The sequence below is a fragment of the Sardina pilchardus genome, chromosome 12 (assembly GCF_963854185.1).
Source record: "Sardina pilchardus chromosome 12, fSarPil1.1, whole genome shotgun sequence".
Classification (NCBI taxonomy): Eukaryota; Metazoa; Chordata; class Actinopteri; order Clupeiformes; family Clupeidae; genus Sardina; species Sardina pilchardus.
The window spans coordinates 31,880,331-31,901,421 of NC_085005.1; the positions used below are offsets into that span (position 1 = coordinate 31,880,331).

Here is a 21,091-nt window from a genome sequence, read left to right on the forward strand (position 1 = left end):
GCCAAAAAAGGTGTGGGCGAGTTAAACTGATGACGACAGTGCTACAACTTTCATTTTTTGGTCGTAGTGTTATCCAATTGCATCGAAGTCCAGAATCAGTCAGAGTAAACATTGGTCGTAGTGTTATTCAGTGCGTGCAGTGAGATTTTCAAATGCATGCTTGATGCCGCCCCTTGAATTGGGCCATTTTCATTATTCGTGGCCAGACCCTTAATCTGAAAGATGTGTTGCAGTGGCTACTAGGCTGCTTGTCTAGTGTGTGAGTGTGTGTGCTCTGTGTTGCAGTGGCTACTAGGCTGCTTGTCTAGTGTGTGAGTGTGTGTGCTTTATCGGTTGCAGTGGCTACCAGGCTGCTTGTGTAGTGTGTGAGTGTGTGTGCTCTATGTGTTGCAGTGGCTACCAGGCTGCTTGTCTAGTGTGTGAGTGTGTGTGTGTTTTATGTGTGAGTGTGTGTGTTCTATGAGTGAGTGTGTGTGCTATGTGTGTTGCAGTGGCGACCAGGCTGCTTGTGTAGTGTGTGAGTGTGTGTGCTCTATGTGTTGCAGTGGCTACTAGGCTGCTTGTCTAGTGTGTGAGTGTGTGTGCTTTATCGGTTGCAGTGGCTACCAGGCTGCTTGTGTAGTGTGTGAGTGTGTGTGCTCTATGTGTTGCAGTGGCTACCAGGCTGCTTGTCTAGTGTGTGAGTGTGTGTGTGTTTTATGTGTGAGTGTGTGTGTTCTATGAGTGAGTGTGTGTGCTATGTGTGTTGCAGTGGCTACCAGGCTGCTTGTCTAGTGTGTGTGTGTGTGTGTTCTTTATGTGTTGCAGTGGCTACTATGCTGCTTGTCTAGTGTGTGAGTGTGTGTGCTTTATGTGTTGCAGTGGCTACTATGCTGCTTGACTAGTGTGTGAGTGTGTGTGCTCTATGTGTTGCAGTGGCTACTATGCTGCTTGACTAGTGTTTGAGTGTGTGTGCTCTATGTGTGAGTGTGTGTTCTTTGTGTTGCAGTGGCTACCAGGCTGCTTGTCTAGTGTGTGAGTGTGTGTGCTCTATGTGAGCGTGTGTACTTTATCGGTTGCAGTGGCTACCAGGCTGCTTGTCTAGTGTGTGAGTGCTTGTGCTTTATGTGTGAGTGTGTGTGTTCTACTGTATGTGTGAGTGTGTGTGCTTTGTGTGTTGCAGTGTCCCAGGCCCAGGAGCAGGAGGCCGAGCAGGAGGCGCAGCCCACCAAGCTGCTGGAGATCGTGTCGGAGTGCAACTGGGAGCCGCACCGCAGCCTGGTCCTGAGCGCGCTCAACCGGCGCCTGAAGCTCAACCTGCTGACGCCGTCCTTCCGCCTGGGCTTCTACCGCGTCCGCTTGCTCTCCGCCAGCCAGCAGAGGGGTCCGCACAACTCCACCATCACCTACAAGCTCAGCATCTCCAACGTGGACGACGACAGCGACGACGGAAACGCCGCGGACAAGGAGAAGGAGAAGGACAAGCCGCAGAAGAAGCAGAAGCTCCAGCCGTCTCAGCCCCCAAAGCCCGGCTACCTCAAGGCCTTCAGGCTCAAGCCCTGCGGCTCCCCCAACAGGCTGGTTGAGGTAATTGCTGAATGCCGAGGTGCATGTATCTGTACTGTTGTGGGCGATATTCCTCAGGACCATACACGCTAATGTGAATATCTGTACTGTCAGGACCATACGCACTAATGTGAATATGTATCTGTACTGTCAGGACCATATGCACTAATATGAATATCTATACTGTCAGGACCATGCGCACTAATGTGAATATGTATCTGTACTGTTGGGGGCGATATTCCTCAGGAACATACGCACTAATGTGAATATGTATCTGTATTGTTAGGACCATACGCACTAATATGAATTATATGTATCTGTACTGGTAGGACTATACGCGCTAATGTGAAAATGTATCTGTACTGTTGGGGGCGATATTCCTCAGGACCATACGTGCTAATGTGAATATCTGTACTGTCAGGACCATACGCACTAATATGAATGATATGTATCTGTACTGTCAGGACTATACGCGCTAATGTGTATTTGTATCTGTACTGTTGTATGGGCACATTTAGGTGAATAGACGGCCTGATGACTAGATCTGCTTGCATTTTAACATTACCAGCCAGAGGAGGACAGAATCTCGGCCCTGAGTGTTTGAGTGGACGATCAGTGTCCGTCTCTTATTCTAGTCAAGTTAAATGAAGCAGGTTATAGCGGCTCAGACTGCTCATAGAGGGCTTGACCAAGTCGTGTCCAGCGTTGGTCAGCTCTGGTGCGTGGCAGGCAGGTCATGGTGTGTTCCTGAAGCTGATGTTTTGTGTGTTTCAGGTGAACGGGAAACACTACGCAAAAGCCAGACTCATGCTGGGTCGGATGGGAGCGCTGCATCCAGCCAATCGGCTTGCAGCGTATGTCACGGGCCGGATGGTGACCTTACCGGAGACGAAGGCTGAAGAGAGGCTCAGGGCAGCGGCTAGAAAGGCCGCAGAGGCTCTGAGCTCCTCAACAGCGTCCACCCAAACCCCAGCGTCCACCCAAACCCCAGACGCCTCCGTCGAGGAGAGAGCAGAGCCTGAACCACTGGGTGAGTGGGTCTCAGTGTAGCATCCGTCATTATTTAACCACTGAGGGAAACTACTGAGAGAAACTGGTTGTGTATGTTGTTTCAGCAATCTAAGCAATGATTCCAGCTTTGCATTATTTAGGTTTGTCTGTTCTAACACTCTGAGTGGAGTTGTCATTTGGGTCCAGTTCAGTTTAATCAGATGTCTGATCATGCAGCCCGGAATGCAGCTGCCAAGAAGCATTTCTCCTCAGATAGACCTCCTCCTTTCCCGCCAACAGAACCGACTCTGATCACGCTGCCCAGAATAGCTTCCTCAGATAGACCTCTCCCGCCAACAGAACTGCAGTACTGCAGAAACTGCAGTATTTAGATTCATTTATGTTTAGCTTTGCATATATTGTATAGATCTCTCTGTGTGATTGTGGTAATGTTTTGTTTCAGCTGATGCTTCTCCAATGGAACCTTGCGCCTCTCAACTTCTCTACATCCCCATTGGAACCCCCGACGGAACCATGCCACTTGTCCCATCGACCCTTGACCCCTCCGGTTTGGCGGCTCACGCCCAGGTCATGTTGAAGCCGGTGGGCAGCACCCAGACTGGTGCTCTCTACCGCCAGCCCAACGGCCAGCTGATACAGCTGGTGCCCCTGAAGCCTCTCAAGGTTATCAGGCCCAAACTCACCCCAGGTTCTGCTCCAGGTCAGTTCAGTGGGGTTCATCACACAGCCACAAGCCTGGTCTCCAATTCAACTGAATTACACAGCGGGGAATTCAGTTCAATTCAGTTCAGTTCAATTCAATTCAATTAACCAAGATGTGACTGAGTTGCACAGCGCTGTATGAAATGAGGGGCTGGTTCTAGAGCTGATCCAGCGGTTCTGCTCAACGTTAGTGTAGGGGCCTTTAAAATGTCATGGAATGGAATGATACGGAATTAATTGAAAATGAACTAGTTCTAGATTAGAATTCACATTGTTATTTTGATCTAATATTGCCCATTGGTCTGATATTGCTGGCTTGCATTGGACGTGGTGTCAGATGTTGATGACCTGCTGTTTGTGTTTGTGTTTCTGAGCAGGCACTCCGAGTGGCTTCCTGATGCCCAGTGGTCCTTGCCCAGAACTCGCCACCTCCTCCGTGTCTCAGGACGGAAGCACAGACCCAGACACTCCTCCCGTCGCCCCCGACGACCTGGCTGTTCTCCCCAAGCCCTTCTCGCTGTCAGGGAAGAGCACCATGTGCATCTCTCAGGGTTCCGTACCCGTCAGAACCCTGCCTGGAGCCGGTTCCTTCTCCTTCAGGATCTGCCCTCCCTCGGAGCAGCCCAAACCGCTGGTGCCGGACTCGCCGGTTCTCAGGGAGGACGAGAACCCGTCTCAGAACACGAGCTCCTCGCTCGCCCTGCCAGGGGGCTTCACGCTGATCCAGCTGCCCAAGGCTTCTGACGGGGAGGGGAGTACATCTGTGGGGGGTGCTAAGACGGCTACCACAGCGTTCCCTCACGCCACCGACAAATCATACGGAACGTTGCCCAGAAAGGGTTCTAAGATCGCAGGAATGTCTAAGCTGGGTGCTCAAAATGCCGGAACGTTGGTGGAGGAGAAGAAGAAGGTAGTCGCCCCTGTGGTGGTTCCACCAGCGGTCTTGGGAACACCAAAGCCTAGTTACATATCATCTAGAACATTCAAACAGGGTTCTGGAACCCCTCAGGCTAGTAGCTCATCATATAGAACCTCCAAACAGGGTTCTGAAATATTTCAAGTTCGTGACCTATCATCTACTACATTCAAACAGGATTCCGGAACACCTCAAGTTAGTACCATATCGCATAGAACATCCCAGCAGGATTCCGGAAAACTTCAAGTTAGTAACATATCACACAGCGCATCCAAGCAGGATTCTGGAACATCGAAGGCTAACGTAGCTGCAGTTCCTCCCAAGGCCACCGGGGCGTTGCCTAGAGGCCCTGAAGCGCAGCAGTCCTCGGAGCCGGAGCTCTCCAGCCACAGCCAGGCCACTAGGGAGCGCCATCGCCGCTGCCTCCAGGAGAGCGGCTTCAAGAGGCTCAAGGAGGTCCTGCGCATCAGCAACCTCAAGGTCACCCAGCAGGACATCCTGGACCAGGTAGGCTGCCCTCCGCCGAGGCCCCGACGGCTCATTTTGAAAAATTACTTTCTTAATAAAGTAAAAAATAGTTGAAAAACAGTTGCTGGTGAATCTTTTGATCTTTTTAAATTCCAACGGTCAAAATGGCCGCCTTGGTAGTTGTAGTAGTTTTGAAATTCTTGGCAGCTCTAGTGTTCAGTGTCACCCTAGAGCAACAGGCAACAGTGTGTGTTCAGTGTCACCCTAGGGCCACAGGCAGCGTGTGTGTGTGTGTGTGTTGACGGTCGTGTGTGTCTCAGGCCCGGCTCATCATCAGTGCGCTGAAGAGCAGAGAGAGGAGCCTGGAGAGGAAGAAGAACGCCCTGAGTGGTGCGCAGGACGCCTACATCAAGACCATCTCACAGCTGTCCGGTAAGGGTCCCTATAGGAGTCTTGATGTGGTGTTGCTCCCTATGGCTGTGTCCCTATTCACCCCTTACTGAAACGTCACAAAGTGACGTGACAGCGCCGGACGGCACCATGACGGACGGCAGAAAGATAGGAGATGTACGGCAAATTACATTATGAAGAAGTGAACATCTTCACTTTAACATCTTTTGTAGTTCAATGTATTACTTTCAGCGTCTGGTAGTCAAATAAACATGGCAGATGTGTTGTAAGGTGAAATGGGTTGTGATCGCAATTTTACATAGTTATTAAACTAGTGATAACAGCACTAACATAGGGCTGCTAGATCGTAGTCTACTGCTAATATTAGCCTACTGTATATTAACACCCATATTAGTATTTCTGGGCTAAAATATTTCAAACCGATTTGGCCACTTTATTTGTAATGCTCTTAACAGATGTAACATAGTCAAAACATAACACATCAGTATATGAAATAACGTTAGCGGTCATTGAACACTATTATTAGCTAACCTAGCTTACGTTTATCCTAGCACTGAACTCGTTAAACGTGCCGTCCCATTCAGAGTTTATGGTTGCTATAACAACCCTTGCTGAGCTAAGTAGACGGGCCAGATGACAGTGCAATCATGGTTGAAATACTCCCGAAACACTCAAGAAAACAAAGCAAAATATATCTGTTTCAAGTAATCGGATGTTGATTCATTACAGACAATATGCTAACAGTGGTGGAAGGACATTATGAAGGTAAAATTTCAATATAATCTCTGAGCTAGCGCTATACGTCCCATCAGAACCCATTGATTCGACTCGTCTTCTTGCCGTCTAGTTAGCTATTTCGCTGTGGAGCGAACTTTTATGACATCATTGGCAAGGGGTGAATAGGAGTTGATGACGTTGTGTTGTTCCCTATAGGAGTCGTTGGTGTGTTGTTCCCTATGGCTGTGTTGTTGATGTTGTGTTGTGCCCTATGGCTGTTGTTGATGTTGTGTTGTGCCCTATGGCTGTTGTTGATGTTGTGTTGTGCCCTATGGCTGTGTTGTTGATGTTGTGTTGTTCCCTATGAATGTCGTTGATGTTGTGTTGTTCCCTATGGCCGTGTTGTTGATGTTGTGTTGTTCCCTATGGCTGTGTTGTTGATGTTGTGTTGTTCCCTATGAATGTTGTTGATGTTGTGTTCCTTATGGCTGTGTTGTTGATGTTGTGTTGTGCCCTATGGCTGTGTTGTTGATGTTGTGTTGTGCCCTATGGCTGTGTTGTTGATGATGTGTTACTCCCTATGGCTGTGTTGTTGATGTTGTGTTGTTCCCTATGAATGTTTTTGATGTTGTGTTCCTTATGGCTGTGTTGTTGATGTTGTGTTGTGCCCTATGGCTGTTGTTGATGTTGTGTTGTTCCCTATGGCTGTGTTGTTGATGTTGTGTTGTTCCCTATGAATGTTGTTGATGTTGTGTTGTTCCCTATGGCTGTGTTGTTCCCTATGAATGTTGTTGATGTTGTGTTGTTCCCTATGGCTGTGTTGTTCCTTATGAATGTTGTTGATGTTGTGTTCTTATGACTGTTGTTGATGTTGTGTTGTTCCCTATGGCTGCCCCCCCCCCCCAGGCAAGTCGGAGGAGCTGATCAGGAAGAAGCTGCAGGAGACGAGCAAGCGGCAGCGCCTGCTGGAGCAGTACCGGCAGCGGCAGCACGAGCGCAACAAGCCCACGCAGGTGAAGCTCACGGCCAAGGAGTGCGACTGGCTCACGGAGCGCTTCGCCATCTGGAAGCGCCACAAGAGGAAGCGCAAGAGGAAGCAGCTGCTGGACGAGGAGGAGCCGCAGGAGGAGGACGCCGCCGCCGCCGCAGGGGAGCTCGCCGCGGGGATGCCCAAACCCAGCTGGCGCTCAGGCAGGTTCATGGGGGGGGGGGGTTGGGGGGGGGGGTGTGATGGTAGGCAGGTTTATGGGGGGATGGGGGGGGGGGGTGATGGTAGGCAGGTTTATGGGGGGGTTGGGGGGGGTAGGTGATGGTAGGCAGGTTTATGGGGGGGTTGGGGGGGGTAGGTGATGGTAGGCAGGTTTATGGGGGGGTTGGGGGGGGGGGTGATGGTAGGCCGGTTTATGGGGGGTTGGGGGGGGAGGTGATGGTAGGCCGGTTTATGGGGGGTTGGGGTGGGCCTGTCCACCAGGTCTCAGGAAGGTTTATGGGGGGTGTAGCGGCCATATGCCTTGACTGTTCCGTATGTGAGTCTGTGTGGGGTTTTGATATCCACCCGCGGTGTGTGGGTCACGTGAGTGCAGGGTGTGGGAACCAATTAGCCAATATAGGCACCTGGGCACTGGTATTGCAGTATTGGAGAGGGGCTCAGTAGGGAGAGCACACTTTTCGTTGACCGTATCAGTTTTTGTATCGTTTAATTTCACGTCTTACTGGCACTAGCACTGGCACTGCACGGATGCATTGGATTACATTTTAAACATGAATTTTTGGATGTTTTTAAACTTTGCTAATAAACGACAGAACTCTGAACAAGACTGCTTGCGCGTCAGCGTTGCTCCCTCCCTGTGCTCCTCGGTGGCCTAAGTATCCACCGCAACATTGTCAACGAAAACGTGCAGCTAAGTTTGTAGCCCAACAAGTATCGCGAACGTTCTTTGTGGATTAAGCCGACAGGCCTACGGCTGAAGAAGGAGATTGGGTTTTCTGTCTAACGCCGTTGGAAACAGGAACAGTTGAATATATGGACAAAGAACTTCAAATCAAGGGACTACAGCAACGCGAACTCCAGACTGGTAGGCCTATAAAAACCACTTTATTCAAGCTGTGCATCGGCTAACGCCGTTCTGCTGATTCGTGGTGAGTACGTTGTTGGAGAGCTACAGCCTGCCTGAGAAGTTTGTGGGTGTGTTGAACTATTCAAACGTAAAATTGACTTTAGAGCTGAACTTGTTGTGGCTACCGCTGTACTGCAAACAAATGAACTGTCGACCAACGGCAACATGAGTGATAAAGGCGATTCCAGCGAAAAAGTTTCTGATGCAGTGCTTGCTAAACGTGAAATAAAACCCACTGAGAAGGCATTAGCATTACAAATTGAAAACCTTCAAAAGGATCGCAAAAAACATGTAGATAAAATCAAAGCGTTGATTCCAGCAATGAAAGAACTTATGAAACGAAACGAAAATGCACCACAGGTGAAAACTAAGTTGCCTATTCTAACACAATTATATAAATCTGCCGTTGAGTTTCACGATTCATTAATTCCATTATTGCCTGACGATAGGAAAACAACTCACAATGAATGGTTCTCAAGCATAAAAAGCTATACCAGCGCATTTAAAGATGACGTGCTGATGTGGTTAAATGAACATGAAAAGACTCGTGATTCTGTTGAAACATTGCCCACTTTTGTTACAAATGACAGCGTGGCAAGTGTGCTTCAAATGAGTAATGCATCTCAGGAAAATGATGTTGATCAGGTGAAAATCAATTCTAATCCTGTTGAAACAATGTATGCCTCTGCTACAAATGACTGTGTTGCAAATGTGCCTCAAATAAGCAATGTGTCTCAAGGAAATGATCTTTGTCAGGTGCAAACAAAGACAGTAGACCATGACACAGGCCTACATAGGCCTACAGACCTAATGTTACAGGATGACGTGCAACCAGAAGACAGCATATCAAATGTGCCAAGTAGACGCTCTGTACACGGTTCACAAAGGAGTTCCACATCAAGCACCTCTTCTGCCCGTATAAAAGCTGAAGCTGACCTGGCGGCGTTGATGGCACGGCAAAGGATGATACAAGCAAAACACGCACTTGAAGAGGAAGAAGAGCAGTTAAGGAGACGGAAAGAGAGGCTTAAGCTGGATGAGGAGATTGCTGCACATACGGCTAAAGTAAGCGTGCTCAAATCTGCTAGTTCGACCAGTGGGAGCACTTCTAAACGGTTAAAACCTAAGGATTCCTATTTGAGACAAACTCAAGCAAACCCACTGAATGCAAATGCAGCCCCATTCACCCTTTGGACATCTGAGTCACCGAAAGTAGTCATGCAGGCCACAAACAGGAGTGGCGACCCAGCCACAAGGCCCAAAAGCAAAATGGCCAACCGAGACTCTAGAGTTCAGTTCTCTTCCTCAGAACACCACAAACCGCAGCCAAATCCTTGCATCGGGCCACATGACCAGTCACAGAGCATGAAGCAACGCACATGCAACGCTGAAAGTCTGCTGGCTAAATCTGGTCAAAGTACAGTTTTTGATCTTGTGAACAAGCAAAATGTAATAACCACGCTACTGATGCAACAACAGCAAGCGTCCTCTTTGCCAAAAAGAGAAATTCAAGTTTTTGAAGGCGATCCATTGCAGTATCACTCCTTTATGAGGGCCTTTGAGAATGGAATTGAAAGTAAGTCAGATAGCTACAGTGACTGTTTATATTTTCTTGAACAGTTTACTAGAGGGCGCCCAAGAGAACTGGTAAGAAGTTGTCTGTACGCCGATCCTGAGAGAGGATATGCTCAAGCAAAAGGGCTGTTGCAAGAACATTTTGGCAATGAGCAGTCCATTTCGGCTGCTTATATGGAAAGGGCTCTGCAATGGTCTCCAATTAAGACAGAGGATGTTAAGGCGCTGCAAGATTACAGTCTCTTTCTCCGAGGTTGCTGTAATATGATGAACGATGTACAATACATGTATGAATTGGATGTGCCAGCTAACATGCTTGCCATCATTAAAAAGTTGCCTTATAAACTAAGAGATCGCTGGAGAACAGTAGCCTGTGAGATACAGGAAAGACGCCGCCAAAGGGCTGTTTTTAGTGACCTTGTTCATTTTATTGAAAGACAAGCAAAAATTGTAAATGATCCAATCTTTGGAAAGATTCAAGACTCCTCGCCAACGCCCAGTAAAGGGCTGAACCAAATCTACTCTGCCCCCCGGGCTCGACCAAACAGAAGTAGTTTTGCGACGACTGTCAATACCGTTGGAACAAGTGAAAGGACTCCAGATAATGACCCACCCATGAAGGCCTGTCTGTTTTGCGGAAGTGGACACAAATTGGATGTGTGCCCCCAACTGAATAAAAGGTCTCACAGAGAAAAGATCGCCTTCTTAAAGGAAAAGGGTGTTTGTTTTGCTTGCCTGTGCACAGGTCATATAAGTAAGGATTGTAGGAGGCGTCTGTCCTGTGATGCATGTAGTTTGAGGCATCCTACAATACTTCACATACAATCAAAGGAAAGGCAACACGAATCCGAGACTGAGGCATTATGTGCTGCAGTGAGCAAAACCTTTGTGTCCAATGGTTTGACTGGGGCTGGTGAATGTAAACTTCCCATAGTGCCGGTGCAGATTAAGTCCAACAAAAGTGATAAAATTCTGACAACTTATGCCTTTTTAGATCAAGGCAGCACGGCCGTCTTCTGCACTGTCAACTTGATGAATAAACTCAACCTCTCAGGGAAAAAGAGACATATTCTGTTACGAACAATGGGTCAAGAGAAGGTAATTGACAGTTATGTTGTCACTGGGCTAGAGGTGGCTGGTCTGGATAGTGATGTGTTCTGCCAATTACCTTGCACTTTCACGCAGCAAAAAATGCCCGTCAATAGAAATAACATCCCACGTCAGACTGATATTGAAAGATGGCCTCACTTGAGGCATGTTACTTTACCACAAATCAACTCTGAAGTTGAACTGTTGATAGGCACTAATGTGCCAAGGGCTCTGGAACCCCTAGAGGTGATTCGCAGCATTGACGACGGACCCTACGCCATCAAGACCATTCTGGGATGGACCGTCAATGGACCACTTGGAGGAGATGGCGGCGATCTCGGCACTGCAACGGTTAACCGAATCTCTGTTGTGAATCTTGATGAACTTTGGCAGCAGCAGTTTAAGACTGACTTTCCAGAGTGCAGCCACGATGAACAGCAAGGCATGTCAAGAGAAGATCAAAGATTTCTGAAGCTTGTAAAAGACTCTGCTAAGCTGGTGAATGGTCATTATCAGATCGCTTTGCCCTTGAGAGATAGTCAAGTAAGCATGCCAAACAACAGGAAGGTTGCAGAGCAGCGTACTGTAAGCCTACAAAGGAGATTCAAGAAAGATGTGTCTTTTCGGGAACAGTATACAGACTTCATGAATGACATTGTCTTAAAAGGATATGCAGAACAAGTGCCTAAAGAAGAGCTGACTCGTGATGACGGGAGACTGTGGTATATCCCACACCACGGTGTTTACCACCCTCGAAAAGGAACTATTCGTGTGGTGTTTGACTGCGGGGCAACTTTTCAGTCAACATGTCTTAATGCCCAGCTCTTACAGGGACCGGATCTCACGAGCTCGCTGGTTGGTGTGATGACCAGATTCAGGAGAGAACCGGTAGTGATCATGGCAGACATAGAATCCATGTTTCATCAAGTGAGGGTAGCAGCTGAGGATGCTGACCTACTGAGGTTCCTCTGGTGGCCGGAAGGTGACCTGACTCGTGAATTGGTGGACTTCAGAATGAAGGTACATCTCTTCGGCGCAACTTCATCACCAAGTTGTGCAAACTTTGCTTTGAGGAAATGTGCAGAGGATAACGCACATCAGTTCCCGCAAGACACAATCGACAAAGTTTTACATTCCTTTTATGTCGATGACTGCCTAGTGGCCACAGCCAATGAGAAAGACGCCTTGAGGTTGTTTCACGATTTGGTGTCTTTGTGTTCTAGAGGTGGTTTCAAGTTGACTAAATGGATGAGCAATCGACGTGCTGTCATGGATGCAATACCAGAGGAACAGAGGGCTAAGGATATGAAAAACTTGGATTTGGATCGTGATATACTCCCTGTGGAGAGAGTGTTGGGGGTACAGTGGTGTGTGCAATCAGACGCCTTTAAGTTTAAGATCACGGTGCAAGAAAGGCCTCCAACAAGAAGGGGCATCCTCTCCATTGTGAGTTCAATTTACGATCCTCTAGGAATCCTGAGTCCTGTCGTCCTTACTGCTAAGATCATTCTGCAGCAGCTGTGTAAGAAGGGGCTTGGCTGGGACGATCCTATACCATCATCTGCTGCATTGGAATGGACACAGTGGCTCGAAGAGCTTAGCCATTTGGAACAGTTCTACATTACAAGATGCTTGAAACCACCAGACTTTGGAGAAGTAATTACAGCACAGTTACATCATTTTGCAGATGCAAGTGAAGACGGCTATGGTGTTGTAACCTACCTGCTCTTGCAAGATGCACATTCACAGCTGCATAGTTCCTTCATCATGGGAAAGTCCAGGGTAGCCCCCTTGAAATCCATCACTATACCACGTATGGAGCTCACAGCTGCTACGACGGCAAGTCGAATGGATACGTTCTGGAAGAAGGAGTTGCATATGCAGCTTCAACCATCCGTGTTTTGGACTGATAGCACATCGGTACTGAAGTACATCAAGAACGAAACATCGAGATTTCGTACCTTTGTCGCTAATAGGGTCTCTGAAATTCTGAAAGTATCACAAGTATCTCAGTGGAGGTATGTTAACACCACCATCAATCCAGCTGACCTGGCCTCCAGAGGATCACGAGCAGACGTGTTCTTGAAGAATAAGATCTGGCTGACAGGACCTGAATATCTGCTGCATCCAGAACAGGATTGGCCTGTGAATCCCGACCACACAATCAAGCTCCTGCCAGATGATCCAGAGGTAAAGGTCAGTGTTGAAGTAAACGCTGTACATGGCTCAGAGGCATCAGACCCTACCACCAGTTTTATCAGTCATTTTTCTTCTTGGACGCGATTGAGGAAGTCCGTGGCCTGGATCTTAAGGTTGAAGAATTTGCTGCGTTCCCTGTGTCAAAGGAAGCATATGGGCTTGAAGGAACAACAGGCGCCCTCTGGTGCAGATCACATGTCAGAGGTCCATAAAGGGACCGAGTTCAGAGGTCTGCTAACAGTGGATGAAGTGAAGAATGCGGAAATAGCGATCATCAAGTTTTACCAAAGAACACAGTTTTCTGATGAGTTAAATAGCCTGCAGAATGGTAGAAGTGTCAGTAAGAACAGTTCTCTCTACAAGCTTTGTCCTGTCTTATTGGACGATGTTTTGAGAGTGGGTGGGCGATTAAGTAGGGCAGATATGCCTGAAGATGCTAAGCATCCCATCATATTAGCCAAAGGCTTTCACATCTCTGACCTTCTTCTCAGGCACATTCATCAAGAAGTTGGCCATGGTGGACGCAACTATATGTTGTCAAGACTGCGTCAAAGGTACTGGATCACTGGTGCTACTACAGCTATACGACGCATCCTGTCCCGCTGCGTCATCTGTCGTAGGCTTCAAGCAGCTCCTGGGTGTCAGCAGATGGCAGATTTGCCCGAGGACCGTGTCTGCTCAGATGAAGCCCCTTTCTCAAGGGTTGGAGTAGATTACTTTGGACCCTTTGAGGTTAAAAGCCGAAGGAGCATCGTGAAAAGATACGGGGCATTATTTACTTGTTTGTCAATACGAGCAGTACATATTGAAGTTGCATCTTCATTGGACACAGATTCTTTCATCAATGCACTGCGACGCTTCATAGCCAGACGTGGTCAAGTTCTTGAAATCCGCTCTGACAATGGAACGAACTTTGTCGGAGCAGAGCGTGAGCTGAGGCAGGCCATCGAAGGTTGGAATCAGGCTCGCATTAATGACATGCTTTTACAGAAAAACATCAAGTGGATTTTTAACCCCCCTGCAGGCTCTCACCATGGGGGTGTTTGGGAAAGATTGATCAGATCTGTACGCAAGGTCCTTAACTCCATAATGAGATCACAGAGTCTGGATGAAGAGGGTTTTCACACAGTTCTCTGTGAAATAGAATCAATTCTCAATGGTCGGCCACTCACTAAGGCGTCGGCTGAACCCGACGACTTGGAAGTATTGACCCCCAATCATTTGTTATTGTTAAAAACCTCTCCATCCTTACCACCAGGGGGTTTTCAGAAGGACGATGTCTATGCTCGCCGCCGCTGGAAACAGGTCCAGTATATGTCAGACCTGTTCTGGAAACGGTGGGTTCAGGAATATCTGCCACAGTTGCAGGAACGACAGAGATGGGCCAGCACCAAGCGCAATTTCATTGTGGGAGATATTGTCCTTGTTGTTGACGAGACTTCACCGCGTAACTCCTGGGTCATGGGTAGGGTCATACAGACTTTCCCTGACAAAAGAGGTCTTGTCCGAAGAGTTCAGATTAAGACCAAGACTAACTCCATAGACAGACCAATAACAAAGTTGTGTCTTTTGCAAGAGGCCGAAGCCTGAAGATCTTGTTTTTGCTCTGACCATATAACTGACATGACTGACCATACTTTACTCACTTAGGACAGAGGGTGGTGGTAAAGACTACTCTGACGGGCTATGTGCTTGAACCTCTGGCCCAGACTGACTTTGACCTTTTGTCAAGAAGAGGACACATTCCGCAGGAGTTGGAGCGTGTTTATATGGATGTTCGTATGTGTGTGTGTGTTGTGTGTAATTATTACATTGGTACATGGTTGTAATAATTAGGGGCTGGAATGTAGCGGCCATATGCCTTGACTGTTCCGTATGTGAGTCTGTGTGGGGTTTTGATATCCACCCGCGGTGTGTGGGTCACGTGAGTGCAGGGTGTGGGAACCAATTAGCCAATATAGGCACCTGGGCACTGGTATTGCAGTATTGGAGAGGGGCTCAGTAGGGAGAGCACACTTTTCGTTGACCGTATCAGTTTTTGTATCGTTTAATTTCACGTCTTACTGGCACTAGCACTGGCACTGCACGGATGCATTGGATTACATTTTAAACATGAATTTTTGGATGTTTTTAAACTTTGCTAATAAACGACAGAACTCTGAACAAGACTGCTTGCGCGTCAGCGTTGCTCCCTCCCTGTGCTCCTCGGTGGCCTAAGTATCCACCGCAACAGGGGGGTTGGGGTGGGCCTGTCCACCTGGTCTCAGGCAGGTTTATTTGGGGTGGTCTCAGGGTCTGGTTTCAGCCTAGGTTTGGAGGTGATGGTAGGTAGGTCTGTTCACACCAGACATTTCCAAGGGGCGTAACCAGCAATGAAATTAGCAAAAACGTATCTCTCCTGTAATACAGATGCCATTGTGTAAAAGTGGTTGCCAGCTTGGCAACCAGGCATGAGGATTTGGTAGCCAAGGGCAACCAGGCAAGCATTAATGTGGAGCTCTGGATGTTCTCTTGAAGGGTGTTAAAGTTTGCTGTGCTGTGTTACAGACGTGAAGACCAGAGACTCTCCTGAGCTTAGAGCTGCTCTGCTGACTCCAGGAAGCAACGGTAGGCCAAACCTTACACTGTTTACACTATTAACTACTTAATCGTGGTTAATATCTCATGGAATTCAACTCCCATATGATATGCAGGTTTTGATGGATTTATTCATTCATATCCATTTATTCATTTATTTCTCGTGTTGTTCGCAGCGCAAGTCAGCAGTTCTAGCCAGCTGTCATCACCTAGCAACAGTGGTACACAAGGACAGCAGAGCATCCCATCATCGGGTTTAGGTGAGCAGAAGAGCTAGCCCCTTTTGGCAGAGGAAAGGGCCGTTCACAACAAGACCGATAACCATAACGACAACCATACCGATAAAAGTGTGATTGGTTCTGATTGGCTGTTAGCTTTTTATCGTTCTCTGAACTGAAAGTGATCCCGAACTATATCTTTCTTCATGTTGCTATCGTTATAGTTAATGTAAAATATAATGTGTGAATGTCATCATTCATATCAACGAGACCGATATTTGTTTATCGTTATAGTTATCGTTCTTGGTGTGAACGTTCCTTTACTCTGAGAATCTAGTTCTACAAGTACAGCAAGGTTTCTGTCAGTGAGTGGATGGATGAGCGGATGGGTGTGTGTGTGTGTGGCATCATTATATAGAAAAGTATATATGACTAGGTTTCTAAATGTGTGTGACGCTTAGCTCTACAAAAGCAGCTCTGCAAAAACGTGCCTAAAAAGCCGTTCAGTACAGTGCATAATAGTGCTTTAATGCTTTATTTTCTTTTTCAGATATAGACAAGGTGCTATCGCTGCTCAAGGTGAAATCCCTGCCCCCTCAATACAGCCACTTGGGTAATAGCTTTTCTTAGCCTTCCTCTGTTGTGCTGCTTATACTGTATAACATAATGACAATAGTGGACATATCCAACTCATGGGGTGACTCCGTCTCAGTTGTGTCTTTGATTAGATTAGATTATATTCAACTTTATTGTCATTGTGCAAATGCAGTTACAACAAAATGCAGTTTTGTTTGCCTTTTTTTTGTCAGAAGAACTGTTTAAGCAGGGTTTTTTTTCTTTTTTTTCCGGTTTATCCTCAGGTGCGCCTGTAAAACTGCTCCTCGTCCCCATCTTGAAAAACATCGGCAAGCCCTCCGAGAGCGGCGACACAGAGGCCAGAGACTCCGCAGCGCTGACCGACACCCCGAGCACTGCTGGCGCTGCAGAGCCTGCCGCCGTGCATGCTGGGAAAGTCGCCTTCGATCTTTTCCCACTCGCTCCTGGGACGACCGAGGGACCGTCCGTCTGCAACGCCAGAGATCCGACAGGAAAGCGCCCGGACGCGGACAGCTCTGATGACCACTCCGAGTCGCTGGCAGAGGATGCTGGGAACGTGTCCCCTAGCGGGCCGGTGGACGCCTCGAGGTCGGAACGCGAGAACGAGAGTCGGCCCAAAGAGGTTCCTGCTCCAGGGGGAGGGGAGGTTCCGGACGGCAACATGGAGGAAGCGGAAGAGCAGCCGTGTTCAGATGCTGCCGGTTCCACGCCGGCTCCTGCTCCTGCACCAACGCCGCTCGTAGAGAACGGCGTCCCAAAGCGCAAACGAGGCCGGCCACGCAAGCATCCCAAGGCTGACGACCTCACACCAAAAACCCAGTCTGCACCACCACCTCCACCCAAAACCCAGTCACCTCCACCAAAAACCCAGTCACCTCCACCCAAAGCCCAGTCTTCTGCACCCCCACCCAAAGCCCAGTCTGCTGCACCTCCACCCAAAGCCCAGTCTGCACCACCACCTCCACCCAAAGCCCAGTCTGGTGCACCTCCACCCAAAGCCCAGTCTGCTGCACCCCCACCCAAAGCCCAGTCTGCACCACCACCCCCACCCAAAGCCCAGTCTGCTCCTCTTCCACCGCATTCGGTCAAACACTCTCCCAGGCTGCAGACTCGCCAGCTACGGAGCCACTCGCCTGTGACCACACGTACACACACACGCAGTGGAAAGCGGAGGGGACGGAGATGAACACACACACACACACACATATATATATATATATATATATATATATATATATGCGCGCATGCATGAAAGGGGCCGACAGGAGTCCACACACTAAGCAGCAAAGAAAGACATGGACACAAAAGAGCAAAGAGAAGAAGAATCTTCACTACCGGAGAATAACACTTTGACCAGGAGCGCACCGGAGAGGAGGGGGGGGGGGGGGCGGGGGGGGTTCCATCCATCCCTCCCTCCCTCAGACAACAGGAAGCTCACAGGAGTGTTGCATTTCCCTTTATTTACAGAGCAGATGACCTCTGACTTCTATAAGCTAAATTATGCCTGAATCTCAGTTCAGAGAGACAACCGAGCGCTGTACAACTGCAGGAATCCGCAAACACTCAGGAATGTTTCACACTGAAAACAGCTCTAAACAAATGTCTTTGCTGCGTCGATGCATTTTTTTTTTGTTTTCTACTGAATTACTAAACCAATGTCTTTATTGAGTTGATGTGTTTTGTTTCCTATTGAATCACAAGGAAGAATACTACAGCAAAAACCAGAGCAGACCCTTTTTCTCAAGTGTTTTTGTAAAGCATTAAATTAATGTGTTGCTAGTGCATGTTATTGGTGAGCACGAATGTTAACTCTACCCCATATTGGGGACTTCCTTGTTGCTGTAACCATTCCGGCCTCTACCTACAAAAGTGCATATTTAAGTGCCTGAACAATAAATTGTCATGATACAGGTTTCTCCTTTAGACACACGTGATATTGGGTTGTAGATTGTATTGTAAACCATAGAGAAGTTGATCATGCCTTCTGTAGTTGTGAGAACGCAACGGTGTTCAATAAACTAACCCTGAAAAGTGGTCCGTGGTGAGCGTGAATTTAGAGGAGTCACCCTTCAGTCACGGAAAGTAACATGCTGCTTATCTTGTGTGTCAAACTGAGAAGATCTCGTAATCGTCGTAGTTAACTCAACACTTGTACAGGTTTACTGAGTCAAACTGAGAAGAGCTCTTAATCGTCGTAGCTAACTCAACACTTGTACACGTTTACTGAGTCAAACTGAGAAGAGCTCTTAATCGTCGTAGTTAACTCAACACTTGTACAGGTTTACTGAGTCAAACTGAGAAGAGCTCTTAATCGTCGTAGCTAACTCAACACTTGTACACGTTTACTGAGTCAAACTGAGAAGAGCTCTTAATCGTCGTAGTTAACTCAACACTTGTACAGGTTTACTGAGTCAAACTGAGAAGATCTCGTAATCGTCGTAGCTAACTCAACACTTGTACACGTTTACTGAGTCAAACTGAGAAGAGCTCTTAATCGTCGTAGTTAACTCAACACTTTTACACGTTTACTGAGTCAAACTGAGAAGAGCTCGTAATCGTCGTAGTTAACTCAACACTTTTACACGTTTACTGAGTCAAACTGAGAAGAGCTCGTAATCGTCGTAGTTAACTCAACACTTGTACAGGTTTACTGAGTCAAACTGAGAAGAGCTCGTAATCGTCATAGTTAACTCAACACTTGTACAGGTTTACTGAGTCAAACTGAGAAGATCTCGTAATCGTCGTAGTTAACTCAACACTTTTACACGTTTACTGAGTCTTTTATCTTCCAGTCTGGTTCAATACACACAAGCACAATAATGGGGAGGACTGAGGACTGCAGACTTGACAGTTGTCCAGAAGACAGTAATTGACACTCTGTCTTCTGTGCCTTACTCTCCTTGTATTGTGCATTGCCACTCTCAGTCTCCACAAGGAGAGTAAGGCACAGAAGGTAATTGCTGAAAGGGCAGGCAGTTCACAAAGCGCTGTATCAAAGCATATTTGTGGAAAGTTCAGGGGTAGGAAAAGGTGCACAAGCAAAAGGATGATCACAGCCCCTGAAAGGATGGTGAAGCAAAGACGATTTAACAACTTGGGGGAGTGGATAGAAAGAACTGGACCGTTGCCCAGTGGTCTCAGATGAGAGCACATTTTGCATTTCTTTTTTAAATTCAGGGTCCAGTCTGGTGGAAGAGTGGATAGGTACCACAACCAAGTTGCATGAAGTGCAGTGTGATGTACAGTTTAAACAGTCAGTGATGACTTGGGGTGCAATGTCATCTGCTGGTGTTGGTCCCTGTTAGCAAGTCCAGAGTAAATGCTGCCATCTAGCAGGAGATTGTAGACCACGTCATGCCTACATCCAAGAGCTGCTGATTTCCTATGGCGTTTATTTGCATGTTACATTTGCGTAAACAAACAAGGAATTTGACTCCGGTTAATCTTTGCTCTCAAAGTACAACACTCAACAAATAAAACATAAAAGAACAGTGTGAACAGAATGAATAAGGCTGTGTATAAGAATAAATACAGTACATTTGCAAATAATAGACACTATGGGTGTGTGTATATACATACAGTATATATATATATATATATTTATTCCACTGCTCGGTTGAGTTCCCCATTGCCCTGCGTTCTATAAGGGTGTGCATTAACTTTAGATATACGTATATACATTATATATATATAAAATATGCAAAAAAGTTTGCTCAGTTTGCACCTCCAGGTGGCGCTGGTGTGGACGTCCCAGAGGACGCGGCGATGATGGGACCCCAGAGCAGGAGCCGGATGGGCCACGGGGTCAAAGGTCAGCTGGCCTTGAAATGAGTGCACTGTAGGTGGATGACCTGGAATAGGAAATGGATATCTTATTATGTTTAAGTATGTATGTATATAAAAACGAGCATCATCTCTGTCTCTAACTAACTCTATGAATGTTGTTGAACGTGAGACACATGCACATGCGTACTAAAAGGCAGGCCTGTAATACAGCCCCACCGCCCCACCACCCCCACCATCACCACATCCTGTGGCTTGCTTGGTGGTTGCATTAATGTTTTGGACAAAACTCTTCTGAACTGACCAGTTCTGCAGACGCGTCTATTTTGGGGCTCAGGTGTGAGAAAGTAGAAGGTGTCAGACCACAACAGCATGAGGACACAGAGTTCACAGAATCTCCACCACTAACTCTATGGGTGAGAGGTGCACTGAAACTACAGCCCCAAACTGCCCATCTACGCTTCATCACTGTGGTGCATGGGACATGGATGATGCTTGTTAATGTTTAAATGATGAATACATTGCAGAGGGGTAGCTTTTGCCGGGGTTGCAGTGCATCACATTTTAAGTCTGCTCTAACAAGGAGGATAAACAGATTCCAAAATTCACTTCTGATACACTCCGTGAAGAAAGGGGACGCTCGATGGAGTTTTAAGCCCCCAAAGTGGCCCCGCTGCCACTGTCGACTTAAAGGCACCTGCTCCTAACCCATGCCTAACCCTAGCAGTCAAAACAAAACATGAGAAATAGACCGAGCGGTCTAAACCATTATAGTGGTTGTGTTTCAGTGGTCAGTATGCAGCACTATGTCATCTTTTGAAGAGGACTGATGTGTGTCTGTGTGTGTGTGTGTGAGATACAGTAGGCATATTAATTCTCATCACCACCTGTGTGAGGCTCAGAGCAGAGACACAGCAGCTCAGAGAGCAGAAGAAATGGCAAAGCTGCACAACCCAACAGTGGGACTACTGCGGACTGTGCTGCTGCTACTGCAAGGTGAGACCAGGACAGCTGCCACTGTACACTGTACACGTGCACAAGGTGCCACAAGTATTTATACAACTCGTTCGTAATGTTTGACAATAATCTGCCTGTAAACAACTGATGTCATTGCCGTTGATTTAATATTTTTAATTCCTATGCTCAACCCCATGTAGGTGCCAGAG

General features: G+C 47.4%; 1 protein-coding gene across 1 annotated transcript in view; it reads left to right on the forward strand.

Moving 5' to 3' along the window:
- Positions 1 to 17,506, forward strand: part of magl (MAX dimerization protein MGA-like) — a 31,281-nt gene extending 13,775 nt beyond the window's left edge. Inside the window, exons 14-23 of the mRNA XM_062550328.1 lie at positions 1,163 to 1,566; positions 2,320 to 2,575; positions 2,999 to 3,256; positions 3,636 to 4,681; positions 4,963 to 5,074; positions 6,677 to 6,961; positions 15,298 to 15,357; positions 15,504 to 15,587; positions 16,096 to 16,158; positions 16,406 to 17,506. Coding sequence (XP_062406312.1) covers positions 1,163 to 1,566; positions 2,320 to 2,575; positions 2,999 to 3,256; positions 3,636 to 4,681; positions 4,963 to 5,074; positions 6,677 to 6,961; positions 15,298 to 15,357; positions 15,504 to 15,587; positions 16,096 to 16,158; positions 16,406 to 17,328 — 3,491 coding nt within the window. The 3' untranslated portion in view covers positions 17,329 to 17,506. The remainder of the gene's footprint in view (positions 1 to 1,162; positions 1,567 to 2,319; positions 2,576 to 2,998; positions 3,257 to 3,635; positions 4,682 to 4,962; positions 5,075 to 6,676; positions 6,962 to 15,297; positions 15,358 to 15,503; positions 15,588 to 16,095; positions 16,159 to 16,405) is intronic.
- Positions 17,507 to 21,091: the final 3,585 nt, after the last annotated feature.